This window comes from Polyodon spathula, chromosome 24, assembly GCF_017654505.1.
Source record: "Polyodon spathula isolate WHYD16114869_AA chromosome 24, ASM1765450v1, whole genome shotgun sequence".
Lineage (NCBI taxonomy): Eukaryota > Metazoa > Chordata > Actinopteri > Acipenseriformes > Polyodontidae > Polyodon > Polyodon spathula.
In genome coordinates, this window is record NC_054557.1 from 13,912,793 (window position 1) to 13,937,889 (window position 25,097).

General features: G+C 40.0%; 2 protein-coding genes across 2 annotated transcripts; one reads left to right on the top strand and one right to left on the bottom strand.

Annotated features, from left to right (window-relative positions):
- Window positions 1-116: 116 nt before the first annotated feature.
- On the bottom strand, window positions 117-6,220 carry LOC121298566 (very-long-chain (3R)-3-hydroxyacyl-CoA dehydratase-like). The gene is made up of 11 exons (XM_041225693.1): window positions 6,016-6,220; window positions 4,222-4,264; window positions 3,816-3,889; window positions 2,990-3,154; window positions 2,685-2,733; window positions 2,448-2,558; window positions 2,014-2,141; window positions 1,558-1,670; window positions 1,183-1,289; window positions 683-814; window positions 117-364 (listed from the first exon to the last, which is right to left on the bottom strand). The coding sequence occupies exons 1-11, from the start codon at window positions 6,094-6,096 to the stop codon at window positions 288-290; spliced, it is 1,080 nt and encodes a 359-aa protein (XP_041081627.1). The 5' UTR covers window positions 6,097-6,220; the 3' UTR covers window positions 117-287.
- Window positions 6,221-7,704: 1,484 nt separating this feature from the next.
- Window positions 7,705-18,116, top strand: LOC121298536 (dipeptidyl peptidase 8-like). The gene is made up of 17 exons (XM_041225662.1): window positions 7,705-7,963; window positions 8,367-8,479; window positions 8,826-8,984; window positions 9,300-9,459; window positions 9,554-9,673; window positions 9,773-9,901; window positions 10,118-10,179; window positions 10,329-10,429; window positions 10,762-10,939; window positions 11,459-11,616; window positions 11,895-11,914; window positions 12,243-12,322; window positions 12,615-12,767; window positions 13,049-13,184; window positions 13,286-13,427; window positions 16,540-16,686; window positions 17,277-18,116. Exons 1-17 carry the CDS (start codon window positions 7,705-7,707, stop codon window positions 17,350-17,352), a joined length of 2,193 nt encoding a protein of 730 aa, XP_041081596.1. The 3' UTR covers window positions 17,353-18,116.
- The last annotated feature ends 6,981 nt before the right edge of the window (window positions 18,117-25,097 follow it).

Below are 25,097 nucleotides of genomic sequence, written 5' to 3' on the forward strand. Positions count from 1 at the left end.
AGTGAAACTGAACAATGGTGTGTGCAATAAAAAGGGAGCTCTAAATCACACTGAGCTTTGCACACAAGCTGTGTCAAAGCTTCCTTAGTTCTGCGTATCTAAAGAGGAACAGCGTGACAGCACAGTATTTTATTTTGCATTATTTACAGTTTCTATTTTAAACACTGGTAACATGCAAACATTACTATAAACTACAGTTCCTATACACAGGAGGGGGGAGGGGGGGTACAGACTCTTGTTAGTTTTCATAAAAAGGCATCCAGCTCATGACGGTATGGTTTGCAGGATTAGTTTGTCTTTCTTTTCTTTGTTCTGAATCGCTTTCTCCTTTGTTTGAGGAGATGACGGAAATTAATAAACAGCCCTGCAACAGAGACAATATTTTAATGAGAGAGAGAGAGAGACAGGGAATGATATTCTGCAATAATCACAGGATACACCCAAAAACATGAACACCGGTCCCATTCCCTATCCTCCAGACCAGTAACACACCCCCTCTGATTATACATGTGATTACCAGTGATACCAGCCTGCTAATAAAGCTGGGTATTACTCTTAGCCTTTACTGCTATTTGTTGTGCTGAGTTCCAATTGTATTTATTTATGCTGGAGTATAAGGGAATTTATGAAGTAATAATAAGCACATTGTTTGAAATAAGTTAACAGTGGTAGAATAACATACCCAGAAACATGAGTACAAGGTAGATCTGCAAGATCAATGCAAAGCTGATCGACATCCTGAGAGGCCACGGCAGGGTGATACTGAACAGTCTCGTTCTATTAAAGATAGCTAAAGACTGTACAACTGCAACAGCTGTGGAACAAAAGGGTGTGATCATAACGAACAGAACATTAACTTAAAAATATGACAATCACAATGAACTAAATACTAGTAATACTAAAGAATCAGTTCTGTTCTGAATATCCATTTTTAAAGAAAAAAAAATCATTTTTAATCATCTGGTTAAATGATGGTTAATCGTTGTGAACCCCCCCCAATCAGCTTCATTTCAACAACACGAATGTACCTATATGTGCATTTACTATGTGCTTTGCAAAGTCTTATGAACACAGGCCACAGGATCAGAGTGGCTGTATCACAGTAATAAGGTCCTTCACATCAGCACTGGAACATGATAGAAGCTCTTCCACATGTTCAGATAAGCACAGTGTAAATCTAACCTTCCGCCAGCACTCCGAGAGGGTACATCGGTATCCAGATGGTGTAGCGCAGCCAGGTGAGGGTCTTCCACTCTGTGTCGATGCAGCACAGCATGTAGAAGGGATACCTAGCAAAGCACAAGAGTCCCTTTCATTTCTCAAGCACTGCATCGAAATACACACAAATGCAGTGGAAAGCATTCTGAGCATGAAATAAAAGTTTGTTTCACAGCATGCACCAAGGTTCACCCCAAGGAGCGCATTGTTTTAGTTTTTGCTCAATTAAATTAAGTTGTTTAAGGAAGTGTGCCCAAAATGTAATTTGTTTCAGTTCCAGACCTTTATCAGCGCAGATTCACTAAATGCTAATTACCAAGCACTAGTCTCGAGACTAACCTGAAAATTTCAATCATGCTCCACAGATAAAAAACAAAGAACACCACAGCTTTGTTCTGCATCTCTTCCAGGCTCCCAAAGATGACAAAAAGTATTACATTCCTCCCAACAACCTGCAACAAAGCAAATCAACGTAAGAAACCAAGAACAGACGTCACAGTGCAGATTGCTATTGCACACTCCCTTTAACACAGTCAGTGCCACTGGCCTCGTTTCAGGACAGGCTACTTTGTCATTTTTTGGAGCTTTTTTTAACTGGCATCTATCTTTTTTTTGTTGTTCATTTCCTCTTTAACTATACTGTTAACTTACTCTAACTTTGTTAACTGCAAAAGTTAAGTCTAATGTACGGTATTTACAGTTTTTCAAAGAATAATAAATTTGGCACAGATTAAAAAAGCTTTGTGAATACAGCCTATTATAACTGTAATAAAGAATGTAGGACACACACAATACCTGTATCATTGCAGGGATCACACCTGTCTTGACCAGCCCTATGGCAGGATTGACAACTTCAGCAACAGCCAGAATCTGACAGAAATACATCATGTCTGCAATCGAGTGGAACGTGTCATAGAAGGAATCTGCAACAAGGAAAAAGGGAGATTGGCAAAAATAAACAGACTGCACTTAGCAGTTTATTTCAATATAATCTTTATTTCGCTATAATCTTGTGTTATAATGAAACATGTCAAAGATCAGAATGATTTTTACTGGACGGTATGCAGGTTTGCATCCTTAGAAAAAAGTACTTTGGAATGAAGGTTCTTTTGTTAATGTATCTGGTCAAAACAAATGATTTACAGATGGCAGAAATGATGGAAAATTAGGGAGTCCACTGTGAGCAGTTTAGCGGTGGCTGAGAGAGGGGTCTCTCAAGCTGGACTTGCCTTGGCCCAGGATGAAGAGCCGCACTGTCATGTTCACAAAGATCCAGGAGAAGCCCAGGAACTGAACCAGATTGTACATGAACAGGTATCCTCTCTTCAGGTTGTGGAAATCTGAAACGGGGAAAGAACTCACTTTGAGGGGAACCTTTTAATACAATGAAAACTGCACTTTAAAGTGCATCGGAATTTGAATGTAAAATGAGACTGTCATATAATTCAAATCAATCTGCTGCTTACGATCACGTGGAACCCTTGAATCCATGCTGATTTTAGTAATCTGGTCTTGCTGTTAAAAAAATAAAAACATTGAAGCATTATTGAACATACGGTAGTAGACTTCTTTTAAAATGAATTATAAAAATAAAACTTTGCCAAATTTCATTTTCAAACAAAACAAGAAATGTGCAGGATAGGATTAAGCTCATTTATTGTAGTTTTTGACAGTTTTATATCGTTAAAATTGTTTCAAAACCTTTCAGAAATGTAGCATTTGTTTTTTGTCTTGACTTCAAAACAGGGCCCACAGAGGGGGGGATACTGACCTTTTCTTTAAGTTCCAGTTCTGCGTCTGATTCATCGAGCCAGCGATCAAAATCTGGTGCGAGGAATACAGGCTTCTTCATCTGCCAAGTCAGTCTTTCCCACCACTGACTTTCCACTTTCTGTACTGTAATGTTTACTTCTCTCTGCGTTGCTTTAAACACAGGCTGTGAGACAGAGGAAAGACAAAGCGATTCTCACTGCAGAGTCCTGTGCAATATGAATGTATAATACAGCTTTTTCCTGGGCTAGAACGTTTCATTTGCAATGACTGCTGTGATTCTGTTAGCAGCTGAGAATATAGGACAGGGTCTGTTTTATGACTGCATCAATGCAGCTTTGAGCAAATGCATATCTGCCAAAGCGACAACTATGTAGATTAAATATCACAGATAATTATCTACTTTTAAATACTATTTCTCCATTTGAATTTGCAATATACAATATTTGGCCTACTAAGATCCTGCAAATTAGGCTGAAATGCCTATTATGTTATTATGCTCCAGGATGGTAACAAGACTCATGCAGTGTACATTTTTCAAGTTGATGTGGCACATTGCATGGTTTTACAACAGTGTGTGTGCAGTGCTGCACCATGCTGGAGAGAACTAGTCCTCCTATCTCTGCATGACACATCTGATTGCAGAAAATGTCTTATCTGCAGCTAACACGGCACCTTCCATCAAATCGGGTTTATACCACGTCTCACAGGATGTAACAATGTCTTCCTGTGCCAATAAGTGCGCACGTATGACTTGCACTACAGTATCTGGAACAAAAGCGTAAATAAATGAGACATTTAAGAAGCAAGAAGTACACTTGCAATACCTCATGCTTTACTGGCTCCAGGAACTCCAGGCTGAACTTATATTCATTACTGCCTTTAGCTCCATGTCCCTGTGCTACAAGAAAATAGACAGAGTTAAAAGCATCATAGATACACTAAACCTAAGACAGTGTGTGTGAATGAAAGTCCAGAGTCATTTTTGTTATCACATTGCTGAACTTTGATCAGGTATTGCTCTTTGTATTTCCACATAGAAGCAGATCATACTGTACCCAACGCTTGATCAGAGTATACTGTGTATACAGCACATCCCTTTAGTTAGAGGAAATGGAACATGTGCTGTTTTTGCATGATAAGCTAGCATGCTGTACATGACTGATTACATACTTTGGCAATACCAACCATTACATTTGCTCAGCACTGAAATACCACGGCTAATAAACCTACCTGTAAAATGCAGAACATGTTCTTTTATACTGACATCAAGATCCTGTAATAAATAAAAAGCAAGGTATTTGTAAATTCACTACAGTCTGCATTATCAAATGGGGAGATGCTTGCAATCTGGTCTTCCTTCGTATTGAATGCACAGTGTGCTACATTACATTAAAAACAAGTAAGGCATGCATCATTATTGGATTATTTACAAAATAAAGCTTAGCAGTGCTGATGATTTGGCAAAGATTGTATTTCATTTGTTTTCTATGATTACTGCAAACTTGAATAGAGGAACTACCTCTCTCCTGAGTTACACATTGTGCTAGATGCAAATTAGACTTTCCAACCGCCTTGCTTACTAAAGACAGTGTTTGGGACATGATATTACATGACAAGAAGAATGAATGAATTTCACCCTATGATCCCTTGGCTTTTACAAGAAGAGATTGACCTGGGGCCAAACCAGACCAAAGGGTTAGGGTTAGGGCTAGGATGTCACGGCAGACCCAAGTGTTAGGGTTAGGATGCCACGCCAGATCCAAGGGACAACACTTTAAATGTTCCTGTGTTTTGGGCTTGGCAACTGTTCATAGGATCAAAGGAACATGTATTGAATGTGTGCATTCTCCAAACAGGTAGCACTGTAGGTTAACTCAGGCTGTAGCTTCTTAGAAACCTTATTTATAAATTACCTTCATTCTAGCCTTCACAAGGCCATTGAACACTGAACTCCTTGTGGTACATTTTAATCACATGCTTTTTGTCTTTCATTGATGTGTAATCTAAATATCTGAACTAGCAGTCCACCACATATAACTCAATGCAAGAACATCAAACTGTGCACGTCTCTTTCATTAATACTGCATAACAGATTTGCATAAAACTTGCATAAGGACAGGTGCTGCATGTGCAACTGAGCAAACCAATACCCACTGCCTTCACTACTGTCGGCTAATATTACCAGGCTATACACAAGCATAGAAACTCCTCAGCTTTGACACCTGTTCTGCAGGGACCTGAAGTTGTCCAGTTTAGTCCTGTTTTTGTTAAAAGCACAACCCCATTCTCACCTTCAGACCTATAGGTTAAATGGTAAAGCCTGGTCCTGCATGCGATTTTAGTCAGATATGCCAGGTCCACAGTGTCCACAACTGATCTCACTCCTTTTCACACAAAATCTGTTTCCAGTCTATGTTGTTATTTTAGGATAATTATCACCCTGGCAAATCCTCAGCCTGTGACAAATTAGCCTATGCTATTTCCCACCCCCAGGTCTGTGAAAGCTTTTGGGGATATTTGCCTTTCTTGTGGCTTCTCTGCTTGCACCAGACGATGGTGAGAATTATGCTGGGGTGAGGATAAGCCTGCATTACACGCTGCAAATATGATAACAGCTTCAGGGAACTCTCAGGGTTTTATTATTGTTCTGAAAGTAATTATTCCATTGTAAAGTTTGCTCCAACCTTTACAAAACTAGATACTAACTAAGTTTAGTAAGCTAAGTTTAGACTGTTTTTTGAACTGCTGGTGTTGTGACAACATTTAAGGCGCATATATGAGTTGTTAAATTAACCTCATGAGTTATATATTTCAAGTAGACGTATACAATCAGTGTCCGACATACTCCTCTTAATAATGTCTATTCAGCGAGTTAGTAAGTAGTGTGCAAAAGAAAACACAGTTATTATTACTCTTGCTTGGATAAAAGAAAACGAGTTAAAACAACCATCTGAATATTGTTAAGTAACGGCACGGGGTATCGGTGACAGTGAGACTCGTGTCAAGTGATTGCTTTTCTCTTACCTGCACGTCACTCAGCTCAACCCTCAGGTAGATCTCTTTGTGCCTCTGCGCCCAGTACACGCGAGGAGTCAGGGTCTGCATTGCACTGCTGCTATTAAACGAGTGTTTCACTTAAAAATAAAAGTGAGAATCTGCAGCGTAAAGCACCATAGTAATAACAACCCAGCCGACACAAAAACTCGCCTTTTTTTTTTTACCAGAACAATCCGCAGAGTTCACGTGTGCTCTTCATCCAACCATACCAAGGGACGTGTTTGGTCCCGCCCAGAAACGTAAGAATGTGAATTCAATTCGAGGGCAAGGCGAAGCGTCAGCAGTGCGTTCATAAGGAACCCACTTCTTAGCTTAGTAAATTAATTATTAATTGAAAATGCTAAGCAGAATTACGCTTTCTCTGTCGTATTTCCGTTGCCCCCCGCAACCCCGACGCGTAACAATGTTAGCAATCCACAGCATATTAATATTTTAAAATTAACAGTACATTATTGAGCACGCATTTCACTTGCAATCTTAAATCTCGTTCCTGATTTGTATTTAATTGCGTAAGACCATTTTGACCAAAGTGAAAATGGACACCGTGACTCAGTAAATAATTCGTGGATTTTATATTTTAATTTGTAAGAAGGGGTTATTGTGTATGTTTAATAATGTGCTTGCAAGCTTAACAGTGAGCGTAATGCAGGTTAGTGTAGTTTTGATGAGATTTGATTGCTGTGCTAAGATACCACGTCAAAGCTAAATCAAAAACAATTTGTGTATCGCTAAATCAGGGTTAACAACGCTTCTGTTTTACACTGTTTGCCGCAGGTTGTGACCTATTTACTGGCTGCGGGACTCGGGTCACTAGAGTACACACCACCATCCCTATTCACAATTAATAAAGATGCATATTTATTTGTGTGTGTGTGTGTGTGTGCATTCACTGTGCTAAGGGCGCTGTGCTGTAGATCTGCGGTTCAGTCCTCAAACTCGAGCCCTTGGTCCTAGTGAGGTGTTATCCCAAGTCACGAGGTATAAACCAATAAATAAAGATCCTGTGCCACTTTGACAAGCAGGGATGCTAACCTGTGTTGCAATAAAACGTTTCTGTAGGTACCCTCCATGAGATATTTCACAAAAAAATGGGGTTGAATTGGGTTTGTTCTTTAGCATTTCCTGCCAGGGTTTCACCAGAAAGACTTGCTGATTCAGTATTTGGGTGTGACTTTTTTGACTAGGGTTGGTGTGTCACAGATGATCGTATTATTTTATAAGTGCGATTATGCAGCAAAGACTACATAAAATGACTGATCAAAGAACGATTAAAAAATGAAACAGAGGTAATTTAACATTGGGGACTATATACCATAGTTCTGTTGAGTACTGCGCATGGATATTCACCAGGGTGGTACTTATAGCCCCTTCAGTCTCTGTGTGCACAATTATACCATGTTAACTTTCCTATCTATGTATTTTATAATGCATATATTTTTTTTACAAAGTTATGGCAGGGCAATTTCTTGAACTTCATAGAGCTCACACAAACTGTTTTAAAATTTCCAAAAATTCAATTAAAATGAGTGACCGAAAGGGATATAGAAGAGTCTGTAAATACAGACTAAAGATGATCGGAGATGGTTAGTAAATGGTGTGTGATGAAGTCTCTTCTCAATGTGCTGTGTCTCTCTCGTCCTGTCTGAAGTGGAAGGCATGGCCGCAGTGGTGGAGGCTGAGCAGGGGATCGAAGTGTTTGAGGCAGCAGGCTTTGTGGGCTCCAGCATGCATTCGGAGGGGGCTGTGGAGATGGAGCCATTCTACGTGGAGAGACACTCCTGCAGGTGGCTGAAGAAGCTCCTGGGAGACAGCAGGAAGTACCACGGCCACATGATGGCCAAGGCTCCCTACAACTTCCAGTTCGTAAAGAAAAACGATCCCGAAGGGCCCCACTCCCATCGGATGTACTATTTAGGTGAGAAAGAGATAAAAACGAGTCAGTGCTACAGCTTAATGCACGTGGTAATGATCTTTTTGTACATTTACTTAACAATTTTGTTGATCCTTTTTCCTGGTTTATTCTTTCAGTTTTAGTTAACAATCCAGTGAACTGGCTAGAAAATAAAACAAAGATGCAAGTCGATAGTAACACCATAAAGTACTTTGCATATGCCTTGTAACTGACTCTCACCAATCAAGCACAATTCATTGTATTTGCTCCAATGTTAAAGCAAATTCTACGTCAGAAATATTGGAAAACAAGTAACCTGACTTCTTTAGCAGCTTTTTTTATCCCAGTAAAATAAAATAGATTAATAATACCTATACAAATATAATGTACTGTGTCTGTGTTTTATTTGTTTATTTCTATTTTGTAGCTATGTCAAATGAGAGCAGAGAGAACGCACTGTTTTATTCAGAAATTCCGAAGAAGATCAACAGGGATAATCTCTTGTTGTTGTCATGGAAACCTCTTCTGGAACGCTTTCAGGTGCTTTAATTTAAAATCAAAGTGGTGCCACTGTTTAACTTCTCACTGCGCCTGGCTATGTATTGCTCCCCCAGTCAAACGTTATTCACACTGTAGGCATCACAAAGGAGCTGGGAAGCAAGAGGTATTCACCACAATGTTTTACAATGATTATCTATCTAAACTATGAGACTATGAGACATTTCAACAAGAGTACATTGTTACTGCACAATCCGTGACAGAAGGGACTTCATCCTTAATATGTGAAGTGCAGGAGTGCTGTCAGGTGTTATTGCTGTATTGTGCTGCATGTTTTCACAATGTCTCTTCCTCACTCCACTGGCTTTGCCTCTTAACCCCAGACCAGTCGGGACTGTGGAGTGAGGAAGAGCTGCTGAGAGAGAGGAAGAGGATCGGCCCTGTGGGAATCGTGTCGTATGAACTGCACAGAGACAGCGGCACCTTTCTCTTTCAGTCAGTCCTCAACTTGTACACTTTTAAAGACGGGGGGCCGCACGGCTTTACCGTGAGGATCATAGTAACATTATTCTTTATCAATCCGAGATAGCACCCTTCCACTATGGAGCACCTTGACCATAGGAAAGAGAGCCAAAATAAGATCTCGACATATTTATTTTTAACACTGTTATAATACCATTCTGTTAGATATAGTGACAGTCTGTGTTGTTTCTTTATTTCAGTACATAGGACAGAGTATTGAAGTTATTGCCTGTAGATGGCACTGTTGGTCTTGTTTCACATGTTGTATTACCAGCAGTTACTGCTGTGTTGTAAATAAGCCCAGTGTGCTGATTGTGATCACTGACGTTTTATTTGGCAGAAACACCCTCTGAAGCCCATCACAGTAAAGACGTCATGTCCTCACATTAGAATGGACCCCAAACTGTGCCCTGTTGATCCAAACTGGTATTCATTTATCCATCGAAACGATATCTGGATTGCAAACCTTGAAACAGGTGAAGAAAGAAGGTTGACATTTGCATAAAGGTATCTACGTCAAGGAAACAAGTACTCTAAACAAGGTGCCAGATGTCTGCATGATTTGTGAATACAGTCATTTGTAATGCGCACTGTTGTACTCAGATCTAGCGAATATTGAAGACAACCCCAAATGTGCTGGCATTGCTACGTTTGTGCTGCAGGAGGAGTTTGATCGATACACAGGGTACTGGTGGTGCCCTACAGCTGAAACAAGTACGTGTCCTCATCACTAACAATACTGTTCAGGCTTGGATTGCTGTTTGTATTGCATCATTTCCTAATGACCTTGTACTGTTTCTCATTGTTATCCAGCGGTTGATGGGAACAAGGTTCTTTGGATATTTTACGAGGAGAATGATGAATCCAAAGTGGAAGTGATCCATGTGACTTCACCAATGCTGGAGACCAGAAAGACTGAGTCATTCAGGTACCCGAGGACAGGTATTGAGAGAGGTTTATATGGGTTCATTCTCTTAATATATATTACTAGTTTTAATAAACTTCATTAAACTTTTACATTTAAAGCCTACCAAGATACCACTGATGTGCTTTTGAAATCACATCACACTTTGTTGTTCTCAAGTCAAAAGATTTCTGTATGTTCCTCTTTATTTCCCATCTCAGGACTGATCCGTTGTATTGTTTATTCCCGTCTAGGTATTGCCAATCCAAAAATCACTTTGAAGATGTCTGAATTAACAGTGGGTGCTGCGGGAGTGGTATGTTTGGCTGTTCGGCTGATTTAATTAGTAAGGCTTTGTTAATCAGTAATGCCTTCAGTTCATTTACACTGTGTTTACTGTAGATGTGTTCGCCGGTGTTCCTGTGTGTTGTATGACTTTCGTGTGCCTGTTTCTTGTGTCTTCAGATTGTGAGCGCAGTGGATAAGGAGCTGGTCCAGCCCTTTGAGGTCCTATTCCTAGAGACAGAGTACATCGTCCGAGCAGGGTGGACTCGAGAGGGGAGATAGTGAGCATGACAAATACATTAAACCGTAAAAGCTGTGGAAACTTTGGAGACAGTTTTAAGGGTCTTTAACAGCACTGTTAACCCTGTTGGTGTCCCCAGGGCTTATAGGAAAGCATTAAGGTATGAAGACACACTGCTGTTTAGGTCATTAAAATAAACTCCAGTCTCACAACACTTCAAGTGTTAAATGTATCTACAGACCTATAGATACGCATTATAGATCAACAGATTGGATCAGATGTGTGATTTAAGATTAGGTCATGTTGTGCAGTGTGAGGAACAAGTAGCTTCTGTTCTTCACTCTCTAACCTTAACCCCCTTTGTGTTTGCAGTGCCTGGGCCATCCTCTTAAACCGCTTTCAAACCAGACTCCAGATCGTTCTGATCCCTCCAGCACTGTTTATTCCAGTCGTGGACGACGCTATAGAGAAACAGAGGCTGGTGGAAGCAGTGCCTGACAGCGTAGCCCCCTTTATTATCTATGAGGAAACAAGAGACATTTGGATCAGTGTAGGTGATTGTTTGATTGGAGAATACTACATGTGTGGAATAGTTTACTAGGTGATGGAGAGGGAACAGCTAAGCAGTGGCAATACAATCCATGTCCCCAGCGTTCCATAATTATTTACAATGAAATATGCAAGGGGCTATATAAAGTGCTATTGCTACTGTTTTAAAATACAAGAGCATTAGGTGCATTTAAATCCTGAATGATGTGTTTTGAACACAGTCCCTAATTGCAGTTGAAACCCGACTACGAAAAAAAGAATTGGTCTCAGAATATCATTGTCTTGCTCTTAAAGGTTCCCTGTGTTTGCTGATACCTGTTTGTTGTGCAGAGTTCTCATGGTGTTGTCAAAATGCTACTTTAGTCTTTTGTACGGCCAAGGAATATTTTCTCAAAACAACATTTTCTTTTTGAATGGAGATCTCTGCCGGTATATTTATAAGACTGTGAGGGTCACGGCGTGACGGGTTTGACAGATGACAGCCTCAGACTGATGTTTCTGGTTTTTTTCTCATTCACAGGTTCACGATGTTTTACACATTTTCCCTCAGATGGACAAGCATGAAATCAAGTTTATCTTTGCTTCTGAGTGCAAGACTGGATTTCGTCACCTTTATAAAATCACAACGCATTTACAGGAGAGCACGTACAAGCGTTCCAGTGAGGGCATGCCTTCTCCGTAAGTATTTTTAACAGAATATATAAATTATGTACAGCCAAAAATAAAGCACCAACAATATTCATTGCTAGTTTGGTTTCACCCTTTGGGACCTCTGATATAATGTATTATTGGCTCTGAGTCCTTGCAATGTATTCAGATTAGACTGTCATGCAAATTTGCCTTCTGTATGAATGAGAGTGCCAGTAACCAGTCTAGCACCAGCACTGAAACGCCTAATTTCTCATTTCATGACAGGACAGTGTACCTGCTATTTCTTGTTGTTCTTTCATTTATAGTAAATCATTAGTTGCAGAAGGTGACACTTGTCTTTGTGTGATGATAAATGGCACATTATTACCGCTGTCCTTAGGGGGTTTCTCTGCATCAATGATTGCATTTTTTAAACCACTTGGTTTTGACAATTGCAAGCATTAATACTGCTGAATTTCGATTATGCACTGCCTGGGTTGTGTTCTCTTTCTAGATTATATAACAGTGTGCGACGATTAGAAATATACTTATCAGTGGTACCCAACACTTCAAGTGTACAAACTACTTGATTAGGACACTCACCGGTAACACAATCCAATGTACTTTTCTGTGTTTTTACACACCTTCTGTCATGATGTGTTTCTTATTTCTAGATGATTTCAAATGTCCCATTAAGGAGGAGTTAGCACTGACCAGCGGAAACTGGGAAGTTCTGGGAAGACACGGATCTAATGTATGTATTGCTTGATGATCAGGGAAACTTTTAAATCAAGTGTGTAGAGTTCCAGTTACTGCAAGCAGCAGCCTAGAAAGAGTGCTCAGTACCTGGCAGCAGGGTCCTTGAAACTGAGGAAGTCTGCTAGCCAGGAAACCGCTCTGCAATGTGGACAATACTTCCCTCTCCCTCTAGATTGTTAGCAGGTTTTTCCTATGTTTTATTTCAATATGCTTTATTTATATAAATAGTTTCCGTTGTCTTCTTGCGTCAATTTAGAAGACAAGTATTTTTTTTTTCTTTTTTACAGATTTCGGTCAATGAAGCTACAAACGTAGTGTATTTTCAAGGCACAAAGGACACTCCTTTAGAGCACCATCTGTACAGTGTGAGCTGTGAGGACCCTGCTGAACCTGAGCACTGCACTGAGAGGGGCTATTCCCACAGCTGCTTTTTCAGCCAGGTGAGTTAGAGCCCAAACTGGAGCAGGGAGAAGACCAGGGAGAGAGGGAATCTTCCACTGCTAGTTCAATATCACCTGGTAGCACACCTATAGCTGCCAGTTTGAAACATACACAGTTCAGTAACATCAATTTAACGACAGGGAATAGGAAAGATTGTATTCACTTTTGAATTGCTGACTGCCTTCATAAAGAGCACGCAACTGCTTTTATAGTGCTAGCTGTTCCTAATCTTTTATTTCTTATTGTGATGTAATACAGCATTTGTTTCTGCTTTTTCCAGCTCTTAGACATGTTCGTCAGTAAGTATAGTAACCAGGAGAACCCTCGCTGCATGCATCTGTTCAGACTGCCCCTTCCCGAGGGGGACTCCAGCCTGGACCAGAGAGGCTTCTGGGCCTCCATGGTGGAGTCAGCAGGTAAGGCAGGGAGTGCTGGCTCACTGCTCGTCTCTATAGACTAGGAGGCTCCCCGTCGGATCCACCTCCCCGTCGGATTAACGGATTGTTCTGCCTTGCAGGGTGCCCTCCTGATTACATCCCACCTGAAGTCTTTTCCTTTGAGAGCCAGTCTGGACACACTCTGTATGGGATGCTGTACAGACCCCACAATCTGCAGCAGGGGAAGAAATATCCCACAGTTGTTTTTGTATACGGGGCCCCCAGGTAGGCTATGCATAAAAAGAGCCGTGTGTCTTCTGTATGTCTTATCCTCCCCAAGCATCCCGGTATTCTGTGATGTTCTTAGTTATGTTCCATTACCGGTGTTGTCCACTAAGCATCCACCCATGTCTCTGCCACATTATTTTAACCATATCAGTGGTATAGACCACATACTGTGACATAGTGTCTTTGCAGCCGGCACACTGCTGTTTTCTGTAATTCTCTCAGTAAAGGTTCAGTGATGGTGTTGGCCAGTGAAAGTGAATTATTTTACTGCCACAGTGCTTTATCTTCAGGCTATATAGTGTCTTTGCAGTTGGCACACAGCTGTGGTTATATAAATGCAGTTACATTACATGTGCTGTCTGTTAAAACATAACAGTCCCACTGCTTTTATGATGCAGATCTTTTTCACATACTTATGCATTTTATTTCATCATACCCCTGGGGACGGTTAGTTTTTGTTGGTGGTTACTGATGTCTGGCTTTCTTTGTTTTTTTTTCGCTTTTGTTTTAAGTGTAATCTGCCATATATGTTTGTCTTTGCTACAAAACAAACGAACAACATGTTTCTGAATATTGATATTTTCTGGAATAAACCCTCAGCTGGAGCTGGCTATGTTCTCCAGGATTGTGCTGTATGATTTACGGCTCCCTTATATCAGATGCATTCACTCATGTTTTCAAGGCACATTTCTCACTCAGCCCTGTTATTTGTACATTTCTTTCCTCTTCATTGCGCAAAGGTTAACATTTGCCAGGGGCAAAGAGGTCGTGCTTCCACATATTTGTCTTTGACTTTCTTTAGGCAACTGGCATGCCCGCAGATGTCTTCTGGGACATTTTAGAATAATTATAAGCCCCACATTTGTAATGTATACATGACCGGGATTAGTGAACAGTGCAAATCCATCTTCTGAATGCTGGGCTCCATAGATTCATCAGGTATGAGTGCTGTCAAGACCCTGACTCAGATTTCATAATGTTTCACCTTTTCATACCTGCTGTGCGGTTATGAGCTCTGCCTTCTCTATTGCAGAACCGCTGGTGTATAGAGTTGTTAGGCTTAATAGAAACCTTCTTGTGAACTGCTTTCGGAACAAGCTCAGATGTGCTTTTAATATTTAAGCGCGGTGTTTGTTCTGCATTTTTAACACAAGGTGCCACTCTAAACATGCTTGCAGAGCTACACTGGAAGCTTGTGCAATAAGGCTCAACCGGTAATTTCACAATCTTTTAATTGAGCTTTTATGAAGAACATGTTTAAGTAGTCTAGATTGCAGTATGCATTAGTAAATTTTACCATGGTATATTTGCACAGTAATGCACCATGCTTTTCCTATGCTTGTAAGATCCAGGTTTCTTTCGTGGTTACCCAGAGTTTTTGCCATGCTTTACCAGAGTTCCCACACTTGCCTGTGCTTTCACTGTGCGTTGCTGTACTTTGCCGTGCTGTAGAAGGGTTGCTTTGGCATGTTGTTAATGTTGCTGTCTCTGTGCAGGTTCAGTAGGTGAATAACCAGTTCAAAGGGGTGAAGTACATGCGCCTCAACACTCTGGCTTCTCTGGGCTATGTGGTCGTTGTGATTGATAACCGGGGCTCCTGCCATCGAGGACTGGCCTTTGAAAGCGCTTTCAAAAACAAAATGGTGAGAACAGTACTCTCTTCTTTGTGTAATGGAATACATCTACTGTCAGATTTTGCTTATGGCAAAAAATAATATGCCCAGATCCGCTCGTCACATCCAGGACTATAAAGTGATCCCAAGCACACTAACCAGTGGCATTTTGAACAGTTATGCTGGCATTGCACCATTTTAAAAGCTGTAAGCACTTTTGTCACTTTGCACATTTCATATTCATACTTAAATGGCTTAGGAGATAAAAGGTCAATTTTCTTATTTCAAATGAAGTCTGTTTATTTCCTTAGAATAAGCGGCATTCTTCAATGATAACAGTAAGCATGTAAAACCCTTGCTCATACATGCAAGCCCAGCTGTTTGAGATATGTCAGGATGTTGGAAGATGTTTATTAGAGCTTCCTGTCTCTCCAATAGGAAATGTATCAAACATTGTTTTCAAGCTATCAAGATGCCAGTGAGATAGTTTTGGTTACGAATCAGATGCAGTTGTCAGTGGGTACATTTCTCTGAAAGCTCACTGGGGAGTGCTGTCTGCAACTGAGAACTGTTAAAAGTGGGCGATGCGAACAGAGGGCTGCGTGACAGCCCCATAAATCATGTGGTACGCTCCTGAAGCCAGGGAATTGACTCGTCTGCATTTCAGCCACCAGCAAACATTGCTGCTGAAGAGAATTGTAACGCGAGCTGTATCCGTGACACGAGAGAATGTAATGCTGCCTTATAGGCCTAAAGGCAGTGGTTCAGATCATTTGAAAAAAATGTGTTTGTCCTCTTGAGAAATGGAGAAGTCCTGCTGGGGGTGGCTTTTATCTTGATGGATACAGATGTATTTATTTTTACTTGTTCTTCAGGCTCAAGTGGAAATTGAGGACCAGGTCGAAGGTCTACAGTATCTGGCATCGAAGTACCGTTTCCTCGATATGGACTGTGTGGGCATTCATGGCTGGTCTTATGGAGGTTACCTTTCTCTCATGGGACTGGTGCAAAAACCTGAAATCTTTAAGGTAGGTGCAGGTTCCCCAACTATATATATATATATATATATATATATATATATATATATATATATATATAATATATATATATATATATATATATATATATATAAAATTAAGCCTGAAGTTAGTCAATTTACACATTATATAAGACACCTTTGCTCTGAAAATAACTGTATTTATGCAGCTGTAACCTTATGACAACAGTGCCTCTGGCTCCATTGTTGTAGTTTTCAAGCTTCCTTGTCATTTCAGTAGGAGGTGTTCATTTTCAACACTGAAATACAGCAGTTTTCTTTTAGGAAAGTGGGATCGTACTCTGATATGCGTTACAGTATATGATTTCCTCACATGTGGAATATTGTTTTGCATCAGCCCCTTAGAAGCAGCTGTTGTGTTTTGCAGTGAATGGTCTGTAATAACTAATGATTACCGCAGAGTGCAAAGATACGCTCAGCCAATGAATTGTTGTTTCCAGGTAGCAATAGCTGGGGCTCCGGTCAACCTGTGGCAGTTTTATGACACTGGATACACCGAGCGCTACATGGGAAGCCCCGATGTGAACGAGCGGGACTATGATCTGGGGTCAGTGGCCATGCAGGCCGATCGCTTTCCATCAGAGTAAGTCCTTTCAAGCACAGCTCCTTCCAGCACACCTTGTTCACTGCATCCATTCACTTACCTGCTTGGTGCCCAGCACAAATCCTCCCAAATTCATGTCATCTCTTTTTTACATTGTCTTTATTGACACCTTCCAGTATCTCTAGCTCCATATAGGATATCTGACACACAACCCGTTTCATTCTGTAATAGTACTACTGCCTAGCTGGATAAAAATACAGTACACATTATTTTATGTTTGTATTGTTTAGTTATGTTTGTTTGGATGGAGTCAGTGCTCATACAAACACTCTTTCCTAGATGATAACTGTTAATTGGTTTTATTGAAATGTTTCATATCTGCGGGGCTACATTTTTTCAAGTAAAATGTTCCAGTTTTGTAATACTCTGGGCTGACACCACTGTTGTATAGCTTGTACAAACTGCACCTTTGTCATAAACAGAAAGAGCAAAAGGGATGTTAAAAATCTCATGGTATTGATTCTGGCTGGGTCACTGGCAGATGAATCTAATGAGGAGTTGTGTTGTCAGCAGACGCCACGAACGCTGGGCTTATGACCGGTGACAGACAATGCTTTGTTTATCTCCAGACCCAACCGACTGCTGCTTCTGCACGGGTTCCTGGATGAAAACGTTCACTGCGCTCACACCAGCATTTTGTGTTGATTTACTTTTCAATTCTTTAAACAGGACTGAGGCCTCCAGAGATGATGATACCATGTTTGTTTGTATATATATATGCACTCACTGCCAACACACGCAGGAATAATTACATTGTCTCATTTAATCATCTTCAAAAGCAAGTGTGCTGTGTGGTAGGTGAAGAAGATTATGCATAGCTTTTTATTTGCAGAGACTCAAGCGTTGAAGAGAATTTGATTTTTTAATGGAATAGTATTCCAGAAAAAAGAAGAACCTGTATTGCAGCCTTGGCTAAAACTGAAAGAAGAAACAAAACACAGCAGTAAATCTGGTGTTGTGCTGCATGTTGAAGGGTGTGGTATATATACAGCCGTGCCGTGGGTTAACATATAATATTAATATGATGTGCTTCAGGAGATGCCTGTAATGTGTTAATACTTTTTAAATACACATGTAGTTAAATAGTAACAATGCTGTACCTACAACAATGTCAACCCCAGTCATTATTTCAGACATAGCACAGAGGACATGGAATGGAATGGGTTGCTGCTGCTTCAGTGGGGTCCTTCAGGAGCTGTCTGGAAGCAGTGTTGGCTACAGTTAGCTTTTTAGGAACCGGATTAGCATTGGTGACCTCCTCTTCTTTGGTTCTTCATTATGTTCTTATGAAGTGCACAGCTGAATGTGAGATCTGGACAGTTTTTTTCAAAATTAGCTTCTTATCATATTTAATGCCCCCTTCTCTGAAGTGACAGGTCCACATTGAACTGAATGAGATGCTTACTGTGTTGCAGGTTTACCCCCAGGAGAGGCACAGCATCCGAGTCCCCGAGTCAGGAGAGCATTACGAACTGAATCTTCTACACTACCTTCAGGAGAACCTTGGTTCACAACTCGCTGCTCTGAAAGCCAAATATTAAACCGGTTATCCAGAACACTTTCCACCAAGGCTTTCTATACGAGAGCCCAGGAGCTTCAGAAAAGCATGTATTTGTCTCAGAAACATAGTGCCAAAAACTTGTACTGTACTGTAATGTACTGTTAACCCCAGCAAAATGCACTGGATAAGCCCACTTGAGATGAGACTGGGAACGATTCCTGCAGTTACTGACATGGGCACAGTCAATATAAGTCAATATTTCCAGTCTTTAGAAGATTAAGTAACAGGCACAGAAGCCAAGACTTAAAGCTGGGTCCTTTAAAAGGTCATTGCCTAATGTTTATCTTACCACTCAGAGCAAAATAACTCATGCAATATTGTATTTGTATTCAGTATATCTATAGTTGAGTTAAAAGTCTAACATAATGGAAACAAAATATTCTTACAAAACTTATTCAAGGGTGGTATTAATAAAATAAAAACAACTCAATGATTTCATTGTTACACTGCCCTTTGTTTCTTGATGGCATCAGGAGATAACCATTGAACTCTGCTCTATATTTGATTCATTCTAAATGCAGAGCATGCTGAATCTGCTGGACCAGACAATGTGGTGGATTCAGTCTGTCACTGTCACTGTCACTGTCACATAGCTTCATACAGCGTCCACTTTACCTTGCGTAATGCAAGCCAGAGAAAGGAGGTTTGAGCTGTTTTAAAATGAATGGCCAATATATATTCAACTACATATGTGAAGTGCTAGGAAAGATTTTCTATAAAAATGGTTTTGAGTTTTGAAACTCATATATACACAATGACATTATATATATATATATATATATATAATATATATATTATAATTATATATATATATATATATATATATATATATATAATATATGGGACTCCCTAATAAATCAGTGTATTAAATACTGAACTGTTTTATTCTCAGTGCACTAAGCTGTGTTTGTGTGGTGGAGGGGAGGGGATTATATTTCCCTGTTTCTTTGGACTTGGAGAAATTGCTAATGATAAAAGCAGAATAAAAGCGGTACCATTCCTGTGTTCGGTGGTGCAGGAAATATTTGGGATATTATCGAAATGTTACAATGGATATGTCTACATATGATTTGGTAATGCATTTTCAGTGGTAGTTGATTTTTTCACTATAAAATGACAAATAATTTATTAAGGTATACTATTAATTTATTAAGGTATAATATGTTTAACTTGGAGCTGCACAAAACTGCAACACGTATTCCATTTCCATTGGCTCTTAGTCTGTTACCACACAGGGTCTTTGTGCCTGAGCCTTCTGTCTGTGTTGCCAATGAAAATGCACAGTAATGGGTTAATTGAATTTGCTCCTGTTACTGTTGTGATGCAACTTTATGCAACTACAAAATGCAGATTCCTAATTCCTTCCTAGTGGGAATTTTTATAAGGATATTTTTTTCAATTTCATTGACGGCATCTGGAAGCAAATAAGTGAACCCTAGATAGTTGCCCTGTTTGAATATTGAAGTAGTTATAGATTTGAATTCTTTACAGTGCCACTAGATGGAGCTGCTTTATAACTTGAAGGATTTCTGAAAAAGCCAATGCCAGAAAGTACATTGAACTACAAATTCATTTCAGTCTTTATCAGAACAACCCCAGTGGTGAGGGGTCAAGGGTAAGACAGCTGGCAAACATGAAATTAAGGGGGCTTTGCCGAGGAAGTCTATTACCAATCATTATTTGCAACGTGACCTCATTGGTAGGCCCAGAGGTCATGAACTTGTAAAGTAATTAGAAAGGCTCCTTTCAGAACCTTCGCCTGGTTTGCTGTGATTCTGCATAATTAACTGCTGAGACGACCTGCATTCATTGCTTCCAACTAATAGACACAGGTATGAACGCAGCTGAGTGTACTGTAGATGTGTGGGAGAGAGTTTAAAACACAGAGCCTTTCACCTCTGGGGGGCCTGGGATCCAAACTGGCTTAGGTAACAAGTGAAATTAGTATAGTGCTCTGAAATTAGCTTCAGTGGACAGCATTGTCCTCTGTATCAGGGGCCTTGAGTAAGAGTTGCAATAATGAATATAATGGTAATAATGAACACAAGTGTTCTTTTTCCCCATTATTTTGTGGATCAAATTTTTTCACAGTTTATACATTAGTTTGAAGTCTTACATCTATAAAAAAGGACAGGAAACTCAATTTTTTAAAGGAAATACCCAAACTTTGCACTGGAGAAAACGTTTAGTCTGCACTCCTGAGTTGTTAATCTAGACTAGAGCAACTACATTTGAAACACTTCTAGTACCTGTAACAAATAAGGGTATTTCTTTATTTGAATTATAATCTAAAGTCCTGATACAGTCAGAACTCGTTCAGATGGAAAAGCAGAGCAGAAAACAAAACAGATTTTGATACAGGAATGGTTGTATCTAATCACTGATGTTCTGCTTTTTGTGGGGGAAAAAAGGACAAAAGGCTTTGTAAGGCTTTCTAATGTCATTCCTCGAATCAGAGCAATTGCAGGCTTCTTAACAGGCTGTCTCAGTTTATCATGGAAATGCTGTCGGCTGCGGAGAGGTATGCTATCAACATGCATGGAAATGATGAACGAATACCTGCCCATCGTACACCACAGTGACAAATGAACGTTTACCCAGGCTCTTAGCTCCAAATAACACAAAAATTAAAAACATAAAACAGGCATGGGTTCTTAAGTAACCATGTATCACCCTATTTGTAAAACAGGAACAGTAATTCCTACAGCAGTTCTGTATTTCAGGGACTTGAGCTTCATTGCACCGTTTAGAGAAGCATTTAGTCCCTGTTTTATTTGACTGCTAAGTGGTGTAGCATTGAAATCACCAGGGCTTCTTTTTATTAGCGAGTCTAAAGTTTAAAGCAGGTTTTAATACACACACAGGCAGACAGAACAGGAGCTTCATTCCCAGGCCCTCCTCCATGTGGACGTGGCAGGAATGGACAGGGTGTTCAGCCCCGTGGCAAGTCTGCAGCAAAAACGCAGTGATTATAGTAAATGCATTATTTATGCTTGTGTCAATAAAAACGCTTAGGAAGGTTCAGATTTCAATAAAAATGCTGATCAAATCCTCCTACTAGAGGGTCTGCCTTCCATATTAAAGACCCAAGGAAATATGACAGTAATATTACAGTTGTATTATTACTTTTAAAGAGTGTGGAGTTCAAGTCTAGGAAAGCTATGCTTGCAGACTGTGCACAATGTAGCTGTTTTCAAATAACAACATTTATGACAACTGCATGCACTTTAACACAAGCATTACTTCACTTTATCACAGTTGCTGTTTGTTTTGTCATTTGGTATTTTTTTATAAGCCACCATTAGGATAGCATTACCTGAGGTCCTAGGGTTGGTTAAAAACGATACAATGTTGGATTCTGGAAAACTTGTTGTACTTCTAGGAAGGTACAGAGCAGGACTATATTCATTTTTCTACTGCATTAATCTGTGGGGTCATTTGGGCACCCTTGACAAGTGAGTAGTGCGTTCTCTTGAGATGCAGAAGACTGCACACCTCCAAATGTAAATTCCAAGTGGCTAGTATATAATATTTCATCCTCATCACACTACATCACATAAATGAGTTTTTATTTTTTTTAAACAGCGTCACTTTGTTTGGCGAGTCCCGTGATTGATGGGCGCTAATGAATGATGGACGATGTTAAAATGCTCAGTCCCTTTCCTTACAATAATGAATGACCCTGCCACGAGATTACAGAGCTTGGAGTTTAACTACTCCAGTGAGCGTGCGCTTGCATGCTCAGCACTGTTTCACTGAAGGAGAAACCCATATACTGAAGCAGAATGTAAAATCTTGACATTCTGCTTTGTCCTAGAAATGAATTCCCATGAATACTATGTTTCTGGTGTCTGCACTGTTTGTTTGCATGCGTGTTACAGAACGTGGACTGAAACCTAGTCTCCTGGAAGCAAGTTGCAAGCCAGAGTGGCTTCATGTTCCCTTAGCTCCAGGGTGGTTAGTATCATCTCTATCTATCAAGCTCTCCTTGCCCCTGCTTCGGGGCTTCCTGTAAATATTGTGTGAGACTGGCAGGTAAGCAGGATACAGTAGGAAACCTTCCTTCAAAACCAGGTACCAGCTTTATGGAGGTCATTGCAGCCCTGTAAAACACAAAGGAACGAAGAGCATCTATAACCAAACTAACATTCACCTTGTTGTTTTGCTTGGAGAAACAGGTTACAAATAGCCAGCCTCTAGCAAAAGGAGTGTGGAGTTCAGAAAGCATTCACAGGGGTGAGGCTCCAGTTAAAAGCAGTCCATATTCAAAGTATATGTCTTTCCAGTCAGCTGTTTCAAGCAGCCACCTGCCCTTGCTTTGTTTTTCAACAATAGCTGCAACTTTAAGGAGCCACAAATGTTCCCATCCCCATTTGATGGATGGCTAATTCATTCATTTAAAAAGACCCATTCAAGCCATTAGTTCCACCTTTTATAAATAGAAATGAGGTTATCTAAAACTGAGGGCTGATTTCCACGGCACACAGTGATGCGATAGTGTTGTGGATCTTGTGATGGTCAGCTGTGAAGACCATTGCTACAATTGATTAGCAAATCATTACTAATAAGCTGCCCTGTTGAATCAGAACAGTGAAAGCTGTAAATTCAGTAAATGTCATTTAGTCAGGAGTTCATTGCCGCCTGGGGTTAGGACACAAACTGGAAACCTGGGTTCAAATCATACTTTGATTAAAACTGCAACGAGTGAGCAGCCTCTTGTGCACAACACTAGAGGGCCCTGGCGCTGACTTTCATTCTGTGTAGACTTTTTAGCTGTTTTAGTGACTGTTACATATATTGATATAGTAATTGCAATAGGAACCATTCAGAATGATTGCAGTCATCATAAAATGTCAAAGTAAGACAAACGAAGCAGTTTAGTTTGAAGCTGTTACTATTTCATTTAGTATTCTTTTCTTTTTTTTTGACTGTCAAGACAAATCAGGAGAAAATGATCACAGGGCTGTGAAGTCTCTTTCCTGTCATGTCTGAGAGGAGCTGAAAGGGTCTCTTTCACAGAATGGCTCCCTGAACTCTGCGGTGAGATACATGACATGAAGCTGAACCCTCGGCTCAGCCACAGGACGCCAGCAGCAAACCAGAGCATCCCCTTGGGAATAATAACCTCAGAAGAGGGCCTTCCCTTTAACAGAACATTGAAATGAGCTGTTATGCATATAGCCCAAATAGGGTAAAGGCCCACATGAGATGCTGTGCTTCAATAAAAACCTCTTAAAGGCAAAGTGATTTTAGCCACTGATCTAAATTAGAAAAGCAGAACATTTGAGAATTAGACTCTCACTGCCTGTAATATTAATTAATTAATTAAATAAATAAGGAAAGCTGAATTTCCACTTGAAATTCAAACACACTTTAATGATATGAAAAGCGGAAGGATAGAGCTGAGCTTTAATAATGCATGAAGGTCCTTTACAAGTCTGTGGACGCTGCTCAGCTCTAATATAAAAGTGATTTATTAGGCATCCGATAAATAAAACATGGAGAAGTCAATACGTCATGCCGCAGAAAAATGGAAACCTGTTAACCCGAAATAAACAAGCCCTTCAGTAAATGAAAAAGAAATGACAGATTGTATAAATAATACATTTTCTGAATTAATATGAATGCTTGGTGCGGCGCTTTTGAGCACAACATGTACGCTATCTATCTGGGGCAACATTCCTGTCAAAGTGTTTTAACTGTGTTTGCAACTTGAGAAATAAGAAGACAAAGAGTTGATGGGAATCAAATTCAATTATTGGGGGGAAAAGGGATTCAGAAAATGCCAAGATGCAACTAAAAATATTTCATATGAACTTGTTGATTATGCTGTTATCCCTTTGCAATGTTTTCTACATCATTGTATATGAATGGTTTTCTTCATTCAAGTCAAGCACTAATCATGCTTAATATGTACAAGGTCAGTCCTCAAGTTGAGCTCATCCTGTTAAACTCTTCTTCTGATGCTTAATGACTAATTGGCACCACACACAATGGATTTGAATCAGTAGTAGATACAGGAGCACACGAGTGCTGTTAGGGTACCTTGGTAGTGCAATGGATTCTGTGTGTTTCTGACTCATACTGTTGTGATGGCATTGATATAAACGTGCTACCACTGTGAGACCATTCTAGCAACGGCTCATAACATTAGCACAGAACCACTACAGTGGAAAATCTACACACCGTACCATTACATTAATAAGGAATCTATACCTACAAATGTGATGAATAGTTGGCCAGGCCTTTCACAGAAAATAATTATCAACATCTGTCAGGATCTCTTGCAGCAGCATGCGTGAAACCAAAGCATTGCTTATATAACGGAATACTTTCCAGGAGTAGAGATTTGAAGAGCCAAGATCACACAGAATTGTCTGTCTATGACAAGTTCCACCTGACACCTTGACCAACCCCCCTCCTCTCCTTTCATCACTTCCCTTTGAAAATCAGGAAGGATTGTATGCAATTGGCAAGGCAGATAGGTGCTAAGAGCAAGACTTAGTCAAAGGAAATGAACCTGCTGTACTGGACAGGGTGCATGAGTCATACACTATATAACATGGTACTTTAATCTCTAAAAATACATTTGTGGGAACTGGAAACAGTCTTAAAAATGAATTGATACACTCTAGATGTCATTTAGATTTGGTTGTCAGTTAACCAATCCAGTTTACACCACCAAGTACAGGGACACAGGGTTTATTAAGAGTAATGCTAAACCAACCCGCTGAAGTAATCACACTGGACAGCATCTGCATTTCTCCCACTGTCCTACTAGCAATCCCTAGTCAATATAAAAAGCTTGCTGAATGACTGGAAGCCATGA